Genomic DNA, 10,499 nt, shown 5'->3' with positions numbered 1-10,499 from the left:
TCAATCACCTTGAAAATTTCCTTGACGAGAAATGGTGTAGCAACTGTATAACGTCCTCTAAGAATGTTTCAATGATTGGAATAAGAGTTTACATAACCAATGGATTCCTTGAACCCAAGTTTTCGAACTTTATTGTTCAAGAGAATCGGAAGGATGGAAAGTGCCAAGTCCGCGAACTGTCGAAGTTCTCAAAACCCGAGAATTTATGCTGGAGTTGACAAACTACTTGCGTGAGCTAAGTCCGCGAACCGGAGAAGTTCTCATCCCGAGAATTTATGCTGGAGTTTGTAAACTCTTTCCGGTGTCTTAAGTCCGCCAACCTAGTCTGCAAACTTGGGAAGGTTATATATCTAAAGATGATTTCTGAACTTAATCTTAAATGACTAAGGAATGCATTTGCAAACCGTGGCTATTAAAATTCATGAACCGATTCGAGTGAATCAAATCATCTTTGCTTCAATTGTGTCTTGTGTAGTTACATAAGATTTCCTTGCAATTGAACAACTCTCTAACTAGTTCATTTGAGTCATTTGAACTAGTTATGGTGAAGAACAACATGGTTAGTATGAAATGCTCATATGGTTACCCTTTCGGTTAAACTATTGTTGAACCAACAATGCACACGTTTGGGTATGGTTAACAAACCTATAAGCGTGCAGTTCATTTGTGTATAAAAAGCTAAGTTTTTGATCTAACGGTTGAGAAATATTAGCTTGAATCTAAATCAGGTTTTCATCTAACGGTGAATATTGATTGCTTTGTTACCAAGGCAAAACCCTGATTTGAAAGACTATATAAAGGGGCATCTAGCAACTCTGCAAAACTAATCCCCACACCTTGCGTGTGATACTAGTTTGTGTTCTAGAGTCGGTTCTCCTTTAACCTTTGGTTTTCTTCTTCTAAAACCAGGTTAACGACTTAACGACTTCATTGGGATTGTGAAGCCAGACCGATACTACTTTTATCGTAGTTGTGTGATCTGATCTTGCGTCTTCTATCGTAACAGTACAATCATATTGATTGACTTGAGATTGTTTAATTTTTCCGATAGGAAAGATATAAAAAGTAATCACAAACATCTTCGTCTCATTGTTTGTGATTCCGCAACATCTTGTTTCGCTACCATACAATTAAGATTGTTGTGAGGTGATTGATTAATCTAGGCTGTTCTTCGGGAATATAAGACCGGATTATCAATTGGTTCCTGTTTACCTTGATTATTATCAAAAGATGGAACAAAAACTTTAGGGTTTTTCTGTGGGAGACAGATTGATCCATTGATAGACTTGTCTGTGTGATAAGATTTGTTTATTATTAAAGCTTGCGATTTTGGGTCGTAGCAACTCTTAGTTGTGGGTGAGATCAGCTAAGGGAATCAAGTGCGCAGTATCCTGCTGGGATCAGAGGCGCAGGAATACAACTGTACCTTGGATCAGTGGGAGACTGATTGGGGTTCAACTATAGTCTAGTCCGAAGTTAGCTTGGAATAGGCTAGTGTCTGTAGCGTCTTAATACAGTATGTATTCAATCTGGACTAGGTCCTGGGATTTTTCTGCATCTGTGGTTTCCTCGTTAACAAAATATCTGGTGTCTGTGTTATTTCAGTTTCCGCATTATATTGTTTATCTTTATAATTGAAATAATACAGGTTGTGCGTTTAGATCATCAATTAGATTAATCCAACCTTTGGTTGTTGATTATCATTGATTGATCCTTAGACATTGGTGTTTGGTACCGTCCAAGTTATCCCTTGTGTTTGATTAAGACTCGTTGATTTCTATTAGCTTGAGTAAATCAAAACAAGAGAGAGATATTAATTCCTTGAGATACTTTGACCTAGATTGAGTTTGACTGTCTAGTTGATTCTCTAGAAAGTGTTTCGAAGTTAGTCCATACATATTGCTAAGCGAAATATTGGGCGGTATTGTTAGACTCCCGCTTTTTCAAAAAGACTCTGCTGAAATATGAGGAGTAGTGGACTGAGCAATAGAAGAAAAGTGTTTAGTCAAAATATACTCTAACTCTTTAGATGAAGTATGCCATTGACCTATTCATCTTTTAAAGTCGAGATATGATTTCACGCTTTTCTTCTATTCGCCATATTATGAAAGTAAATCGTATTATTGTCTAAGTCTTTGAACCAGGTATCTCCATATTTTTGATGCCAGAAATATGCTTCAATCTTTTTCCAATGTTGTAACCTTTGTAAAGTGAGATTTATCTTATAAGAATTATCTTCACTATAAGGCAGAGCTTGAATATCAGATAGCTGATCTCTCAAATTTTTTATGTGAAAATTAATACGGTCAAACTGTTCTCGATTCCATTTAGAGAGCTTTCGCCTTGTGATGTTAAGTTTCTGAGAGACAGTATCATCTTTAGTAGCACAATTCCATGCATCTTCTATAACAGCAGAAGCATTAGAATTTTGTAGCCAACATCTATAGAATTTCCAAGCATTTCTAGGTCTAACTACATCAACTTCAGTAACCAGTAGTAAAGGGAAGTGGTCAGAACCTGGAAACGGCAAGTGTTTGACCTTAGAGTCTGGGAAATCTCTAATCCAGATATCATTATGAAGTGCCATGTCAATTCTAGCTCTTCTTGGGCCTAATCCATTTATTCTACTAGTCCAAGTATGTTGAGAACCAGAGAATCCCAAATCCATTAAACCCGCATTATTGACAACATTGCAAATCCAATTATCCATAGTAGTTACACTAGGAGAAGCATCTGAGTTTGTAAGATGGAAGTTCAAATCTCCTAAAATTACCCAAGCTTGAAAAACATTTTCACTAATCTCTTTCATGAATTCTCACTGGCGTTTTTAAAACTCTTGTTGTGTTGATCCATAAACACAAGAAAGAAGCCATTCTTGTTTAGATGGATTTGATGTGATTAGAAGGTGTATCATGTTATCATTACTACAGACAATGTCACAGGGGAATCCATCTTTCCAAAGAAAAGCTAATCCACCTGATAATCCTATAGAACTAACAAAATGGCCATTAGGGTAATTTAGAAACTGAGTATATGTTTTTTCTTTATCCGCCCCTATTTTGGTTTCCATAAAAAAAAAAATCTGGATTGTGAATACGAATTAGATCATTCAAACTATCTCTAGTTGATTTACCAACAAGGCCTTGCACGTTCCAAGATAAAATTTTCATAACGGCTATGTACATTATGTTATCACGTAAAGACTCAGGAATAAGAACTATTAAATGCAAATTTCCAAAACTGAAAGTACAGACTTGGATGCAGAGAGTATAATAAGGAATTGCTAACTTAAAATGATGAAAATTTGCAGGATAAGAAGGTACCTGGCCAGCAACACTTGAATTAGTTGATTTCTGCCTTTTAGAGTGGTTTTGCTCAGAAACTGTTCCATGGAAGGTAGGATAAGAGTCAGAAGATGGTGAATCCACTTCTAAACTGACACATTCATTCCCAGGGCAATCTATGTTGCGACTAGAAGAGTCATAGCTGGAAAGATTTTCCTCAATTTGATTAATCAGCTCTTGAAGTGGTTCCTTCAGAACATTTTCTGAGTGGAGTGAGTCTGGATCAATGTTACCAACATTGAAGTCATCGAAAGAGACATTAAATTCTCCTAGTGCCATATAAGATTTAAGCACGCGTATCCACCTTTCTGACCCATAGACTCCTTAAAAATTTTCAATTGTCCTGCCACATTTTCCTCTGACATGTTTCCTAGAATACTATCTTTTTCTAAGTTGTGATAAAAATTCTGATAAATATTTTTAGTATTACTAGGACCACCTTCTCCGAATCTATTTCTTTTTCCTTGTTTATGGACCACATTATCAGAATCTTGGTTGTTCAACATATGAACTTGTATCATACCTTGAGAGTTGCAGTCCACCAAAGTAACTGGAGCAGAAGAATCCAAAGGAATATTTCCTATATTATTGTCAGCATCCTTCTCGGTTAAACATACTGCATCTTTAGACAGTTCAACATTAAATTGTACACAATCAAAATTTGTATTTCTTGCATGCATGTATGTCAAGTATGCAACTACCATTGTACCTTCTTCAGGATGATTTTCCTGGGATTGATTGTCTTCTTCAGTACTCTGATCATCTTGTTCAACATTTGCTAGCTGGTTCCCAGCTTTAGCTCTTCTGGTATCTGGATTAGTCCATGATGGTGGATCAAGTAGAGATGTAGAAGAAAGATACCCTCTCTGCTGTTGAAGGAGAAATGCAGCTATGGTTTCACATTTCATTTTCTTGTGATCAATTGTTTAGCAGAGGCCACATAGGTTAAATGGATGTTTTTCATAAAATAATCTTATCCACACCTCTTCTCCCGCAACATTCTTCATCCAGATTCCTCTACGCAAAGGATTTCTAACATCCAAGAGAACTAAAGCTTTTTGTACTTTTCCTTTTGGAATGATACAATCCTTTGGATCTAGTTCTTTAACCTCACCCATGGCAGAAGCAATTCCATAAACAATCTTTTGGTTTGCAAAACCTGGTTGCATGTTGTAGAGGCGTAGCCAGAGAAGCTGTTTAGTTAAGTCAACTAAACTTTTTGGCATCTGAGGGTTCCAAGGTTCCAAAATAAAAAGATCCCCTTCAAGGAACCAAGGCCTGAACTTGAGTACAACTTCATAATCATCATGAGTATGAAACTTTATGAGAAGACAATCGTTATCCTCCTTCTTGATGTAGATATCTCTGCATTTAGGCCAAAGCTTTTTAAATTCCTTTTCCAAATCACTGACTGAAAAAACTTTTGAGGTATAGATTTTACCCAAAAAGCTAAACTTGTACTGTAGTGCTCCCTCTAGTAAATCTTCGGTGGAGATCTCTGGTTGTTTTAGAGCCAATAATCTATCAGTAATCGATGTAGTTTCCATCTTTTTTTGGACTTGCACTAGTTCTGTCTCCATCTCAGAACAACATATGATAAAGAAATAAGAAAAGATTTGGTAGAAAAGAACGGGGTAGAGATAAAGTAATAAGAAATCTTTGCCTCTCTTCATCCAGGTGAATGTCGTACACCTGTTGGAATTGTTCTTACAACCAAATATCTTAAATAACAATAATGAAAGACGGTTTCTCAGTCTTGAAACCCTAAAAAATGGTAAGAGAATAGTAATGATATATCATTTAATACTGGTTTCAATCCAACGGTTAGCAGCTGAATCAAGGCATAGGAAACAAGTATCAAACGTGGAGCTAAAGATACAAAGAAGATTACTCGAAAAATAGGCAAAACCACTTTAGGCTTCAAGCAACCTTCAAGCACAACGACCTGTACCTGTTAGAAAAAGGTGAAAATATCCATTAAATGATTAGAAGAAAATTATAGAAGATTAGATAGGATTAAGAATAACATCTAGTATCAGAAAGCAAAAATTAGAGGGTTGAATTAAGCTATGGTGGTTGATGAGTCAAGCCGATTTATTCCTGAGTCAATCATCGAGTTAAGCAGAACTCTCTAAAAGTCCCTTCCATTAGGTTTTCAGCATGGCTGGATATAAATGATTAGATTCATATACTACCTTAAATAATTGCAGTTATTGCACAATCACAACTATTACTGCATCAGTCACTTAATATGAAATTGGAAGAATAAAACCTAATTCAATTATTCCCAATCCCGTACTAAAACACCTGTACTAAAAGAAAAACGAACAAAATTAAAAGACTCAACTCCATTACAAATTTCACGGGTATATCAAATGAGATACATCTCGTGTTACATTATTAGGTCACTAGGCAAATTTTAGACCACATCCCAATTTGAAGAAATTCTGGCGCTGTCATGCCATATTGCCGGGTCACAGTAGATTCCTGATCTGTGGGGGGATGTGCAGGGTGTGGAAATTAGTTTGGCCTTGGTCGACCACTCGACCATATCACTCTCAGAAGGACCCAGATGAATGATCTACCGGAGCGTATTTCTCTGCGGCATGAGTGGATACCATTGATCGGGATTCGGGAGAACCACACTGCAAAAGACAAAACTACCTATCAGAGTGTCAGTAGCTTGTACTCTTGTTTAACTGTTGCTCGACTAGAGCGACCACGTGGGTGCACTGTGGGACCCATATATTTATGCTTGAGTACCATTCCTTGCTTTGGTATCCGGAAATGGTCAAAGCAGCGTTCACAGGAAGTGTACTGTTGTGTTGTTGTCTATCTATTAGATGGAGGAACAGCAAAACTAAGATGGGAGATCTTTTTTTGTTTTTTGCTAAACTAAGATGGGAGATCTGAGATAACACCTGTTGGATATATCTACAATGCCGGTAAAAAGAGTATATATCATAGAGACAAAAGATCAAATACGTATGAGATGAAAGCAGTTACTTATTGAGTCTACTATCATCATCTCATCTTCAAATTGAGTTTGTGTTAATTAAGAAGTAAATAACAATCGAGATATGGACACGTATTCCTTTCTTGGATAAGCAAGACTGTTTCTAGTGATGGAAAGTGCACAAGAAAATATATCTCTTGTACTGTATTACAGCCAGTCCCTACAGTTTTTTTAGAGAGAAAAAGTCACGGAAGAGCCTAGGCCATACATTACAGACAGAGAAGAAAAAGATATAAAAAGAGGCGTCGAATGCGATGCAGCACCCCCCACTCAGCCCAAGTACTAATTCTGCTTAATATTCTTCAACTCCTCCTGCACTCATCTCATCACTTTCCCAAAGCACTATACTTTACACACTAGCTATTCCTCCATCTCTTTTTTTGACTTACTTTTGAGGTATGTGATTTTCCTGTCTCTCGCTAGCTATCTTGATCATTACCTATTTAGTGTTTATTGATTTGCTATTGCTCATTCAAGTAACCTGAAATCCGTTTACTTAATAAATTTAAATCTCTGTTTCTTGTGTTATATTGGTTTGTAGAAATGGCAGATTGGGGGCCGGTGGTGATAGCGGTGGTGCTGTTTGTGTTATTAACACCAGGGCTGTTGTTTCAGTTGCCTGGTAGGAGCAAGGTTGTCGAGTTCGGTAACATGCAGACTAGTGGTGTTTCTATACTTGTTCATACTATCATTTATTTCGGTCTCATTACTATCTTCCTTATTGCTATTGGTGTTCACATCTCCACCGGTTAAAACATTAGCACCCCTTATTCTTATCTTTTGGAAAACTTGTATGGTTCTCTCTGTCTTGATGGATTTTGTAAGGATGGATATTTGTAATGTTCTTATTTGTGGTGGTGGTAGAAAACTAAGGGAGAAGCTTTATGTTTAGATGGCTAATCAATTGATTTTCATGGTGTTCATCGTGTGGAAGTCTAATGTCTTTCTTTCTAGGATTTTAATTACTTATTTCTTTTCTCTATATCAATGTTGTTTTTTCTGGGATAAAAAATGTGTAAAAGTTGGTGACTCTGTCTATTTCTGTTACCGCAATCATATGTCATCTGCAGCTGGCTGGAAACGGCCGGTTGACCACGCTTTTGGATTTGTGTTGGAATTTCCGAATGCGGCTGGATTAACAGTCCGATACACCATACATCCGTAACTGCTGAAATTTAGGATGACTTCGTTGATTCCAGGTCCTGCAACCAAGCCTTTCTTAAGGATGGTGCAGGGGTTTCATTGGACTTGCCTTAAATTAGATCGAAGGCCATCCCAAGAGAGAGATCTAGGTACGCGCTAGACAAGACCTATCAGTGTTTTTACTTCAGCCCTGCTCTACATAACCAATCATACTCCAATCCATTGAAAAGGTGGATCTAAGAAGAGGAAGAAGGCATGGGTCCAGAGAGTATGGTCCAAAGCAATAACTTCGTATTAAACAGAAGGAAACAAAAACCAGCTATCACGCTTTTTTGTCTGTCTCTAATAAGTTGAAGAGTACTAAGTTTTGTGGTTAACCGTGCAGTAATGAGTAACAACAAAGTTCACAGACATGTCAAGAATGGGTATGCCTAATGCAAATCAATTTTGATGAATTCTGATTAAAAGAATTGAAATGGTTCAGGTTATAAACACAGTGAAAACAGACATAGCAACAGGATCGGTTACAGAAGAAGCAACACTAGACTTGATCTTCCCTTTACAAAGCAGGTAAAAACTGAAATAAAAAGGTTTTTTCTCTTTAGCTCGGTTAAAAGTATACACAAACTCCGAGCTTGTTTAGGGTTGTTTAAAGTTCAACTGTCGCTGTTTTAGACGGTTCCGTCTATCACTATGTATGTCATTTGGCAGCAGCTCCGGTAAGAGCTGGAAGCAGCAGCGTTAATCTTTTGTATCAACATGACCCCCTCTTTACAAAGTCTCACTGGTAAAGAGGACTTCAGCACCTCTTGAAATATAACATCAGATAGTTTCAAAGATATTTTGTTGCTGCAATAAAAATGTGAATGTTCATATTAGCAAGGAAGATATGAAGCTGCTGTGAACCCTCATTTACAAACACAGTAATAAAGTCGCTAGAAACTCTTTGATTAACAAGTTGGCCATTCTCAAAATATCTGAATGTCAGCGAGTAAGATTAGCAAAGACTGTTGGAACTCCTGTGCGACCATCAAGTGGTTTCATTTGGTTTTCCACCTCTAATTGCCTAATTTACAAGTGCTCCATCAAATGAACGAATCTAAGAAACTACAGATTATTCTAGATAACAGTTAGTTGTATGCGCAGTCAGCTTGATCTAAAAGCAAACATGTAAATGAATCTAGGCGAATGATAGAAACCCTGGCATCTCATGCAGGTTTCGTATTAACTGAAACAGCTTTACTTCCCCCTCGGAACCATCATCAACCAATTTGTTACACTTACTCGAGTTTATACAAATGACGGAAATAAAAAACTTAAGCAGTGAAAGTGCAAAACATAATGTGTGAAATTGCAAAATATAACTGGTTCGAGATGAAAAGTATGTTATAGCTGGTTTGACATGAGAAGCATGTTAGATCACAGAACATGCAGGTATCACTCTGGCATTAATTTGCAATGTCACGTCAAGCCAGTGAAGCTAACAAAAAAAAAAGGATGAAACCTCAACCATGACCTCGGAATTTTAGCATATCATGTTATAAGGATTTTGGGTGATTACATGCAACAAATTCTAATAGTATAATAAATTTCAATCGCCTAACCTAAATCCACAACGACATCAAAGCAATTCAAAAATCATTCATGATTTCTTTCAATTGATTCTAAAGAATCAGCAAATAAGACTAAGAAAACGAAACAAATTCAAGAACAACAACGAAACTGATATAAATCCATACTACATATTATATGATCCAACAAGTTGTTTTACATACATATTCTAAATCCAAATTCTATAAACCAAAAATCAGTCAACCCCATAATAAAAAGAAAGGAGAAAAAAAGAACACTAACATTAACATTATTGCAACACAAGACTCTAAAAAGGAATTACAGGGAAAATCCCTAACAAGGAATGGCGAAAACCCTCACCAGAAATCTCTTTCCGAGAAGGTGGAGGTACTGGAGACACCGGAGATGTCATAACCGGATAAAGAAGAGCCCGTCCCAATCCAGATAGATTCGAAATAATCCCAGCAAAATATAAAACCATAACTAATCCAAGTACCCATGGCATCAATATGAACCCTATTACAAAAGTCACCGATCCACATAACATCAAAGCTAATGATACACCAAGTAGTAACGAAGCAAAACCTGCCGGTGATACTTGAGCTGTCGATATCGAGGTTGTCGTTGAATTTGACGATGAAGAAATCGTCGTTGTTCTTCTTGATGTCGTTGTTGATATGCCATTAGAAGATGATGATGTCGATGGAATTAGATGCGGAGATCTTAGTATACTTTGTACCAATCCACATAATTCATGAAAAACTTTAGAATTTTGATCTTGCCCTCCTCTCATCATGATTGAAAGAAAAATACCAACTCAGATAACTAAAAGATGTCCCTAAATCAAGGACTTCCTGAGAAAACTAGGGTTTATAATTTTCAATTTGGGGATTTTGATAATTTTGTGCGTGAAGACTTCGAATCGACGAAGAAAGAGAAAAAGATAATGATGAGAGATGAAAGTATTACCATTGGGTACGAAAATGGGCAAAAATGTAAGAACACATTTAGAGCGGGTAAGATAATTAATAATTAATAATTTTGGGTTTATCTGTGGATGTATAAGTTGCCACGTGTGTTACACGTAGCAATTTTAACCGACCTTAACCATACTCGATAGAGTCGTTAAATCCAGTGGATAAGGGATTTTTTGGATTAGTTAAGATTAAATGAAGACTGATACGTGGCGAGATCTCAGTGGATCTGATTAGTTGTCCCCACCAATGAATCACTTTTCTTTAATTTATTTTATTTTCTATTTTGGTTTTTGCTAGCTCGTACACTTCTTTCTTATCCGAAAATTTACGGCTTTTTCGCTCGGACGACCATTTACGCGGCCCAGCGGTAACTAATAACTAATTAGGCGATGCAACAATAGCTAACATTTTTTTGCCTCCACGAAATGGAAATCTTTATACAACCAG

At 36.8% G+C, this 10,499-nt stretch overlaps 4 protein-coding genes across 4 annotated transcripts; 1 reads left to right on the top strand and 3 right to left on the bottom strand.

The window, feature by feature from the left end:
* Positions 1-2,077: 2,077 nt before the first annotated feature.
* Positions 2,078-2,809, bottom strand: LOC113278979. Its single transcript, XM_026527695.1, has one exon. It carries the CDS (start codon positions 2,807-2,809, stop codon positions 2,078-2,080), a length of 732 nt encoding a protein of 243 aa, XP_026383480.1.
* Positions 2,810-4,270: 1,461 nt separating this feature from the next.
* On the bottom strand, positions 4,271-4,891 carry LOC113278978. Its single transcript, XM_026527694.1, has one exon. It carries the CDS (start codon positions 4,889-4,891, stop codon positions 4,271-4,273), a length of 621 nt encoding a protein of 206 aa, XP_026383479.1.
* A 2,010-nt stretch (positions 4,892-6,901) lies between these two features.
* Positions 6,902-7,407, top strand: LOC113281450. Its single transcript, XM_026530184.1, has one exon. The coding sequence runs from the start codon at positions 6,904-6,906 to the stop codon at positions 7,111-7,113; it is 210 nt and encodes a 69-aa protein (XP_026385969.1). The 5' UTR covers positions 6,902-6,903; the 3' UTR covers positions 7,114-7,407.
* Positions 7,408-7,925: 518 nt separating this feature from the next.
* Positions 7,926-10,067, bottom strand: LOC113281449. Its single transcript, XM_026530183.1, has 2 exons — positions 9,436-10,067; positions 7,926-8,352 (listed from the first exon to the last, which is right to left on the bottom strand). The coding sequence occupies exons 1-2, from the start codon at positions 9,869-9,871 to the stop codon at positions 8,336-8,338; spliced, it is 453 nt and encodes a 150-aa protein (XP_026385968.1). The 5' UTR covers positions 9,872-10,067; the 3' UTR covers positions 7,926-8,335.
* Positions 10,068-10,499: the final 432 nt, after the last annotated feature.

The sequence above is a fragment of the Papaver somniferum genome, chromosome 5, assembly GCF_003573695.1.
Source record: "Papaver somniferum cultivar HN1 chromosome 5, ASM357369v1, whole genome shotgun sequence".
Classification (NCBI taxonomy): Eukaryota; Viridiplantae; Streptophyta; class Magnoliopsida; order Ranunculales; family Papaveraceae; genus Papaver; species Papaver somniferum.
Note: the sequence above shows the minus strand (reverse complement) of the source record. Positions and strands in the feature narration are given on the sequence as shown.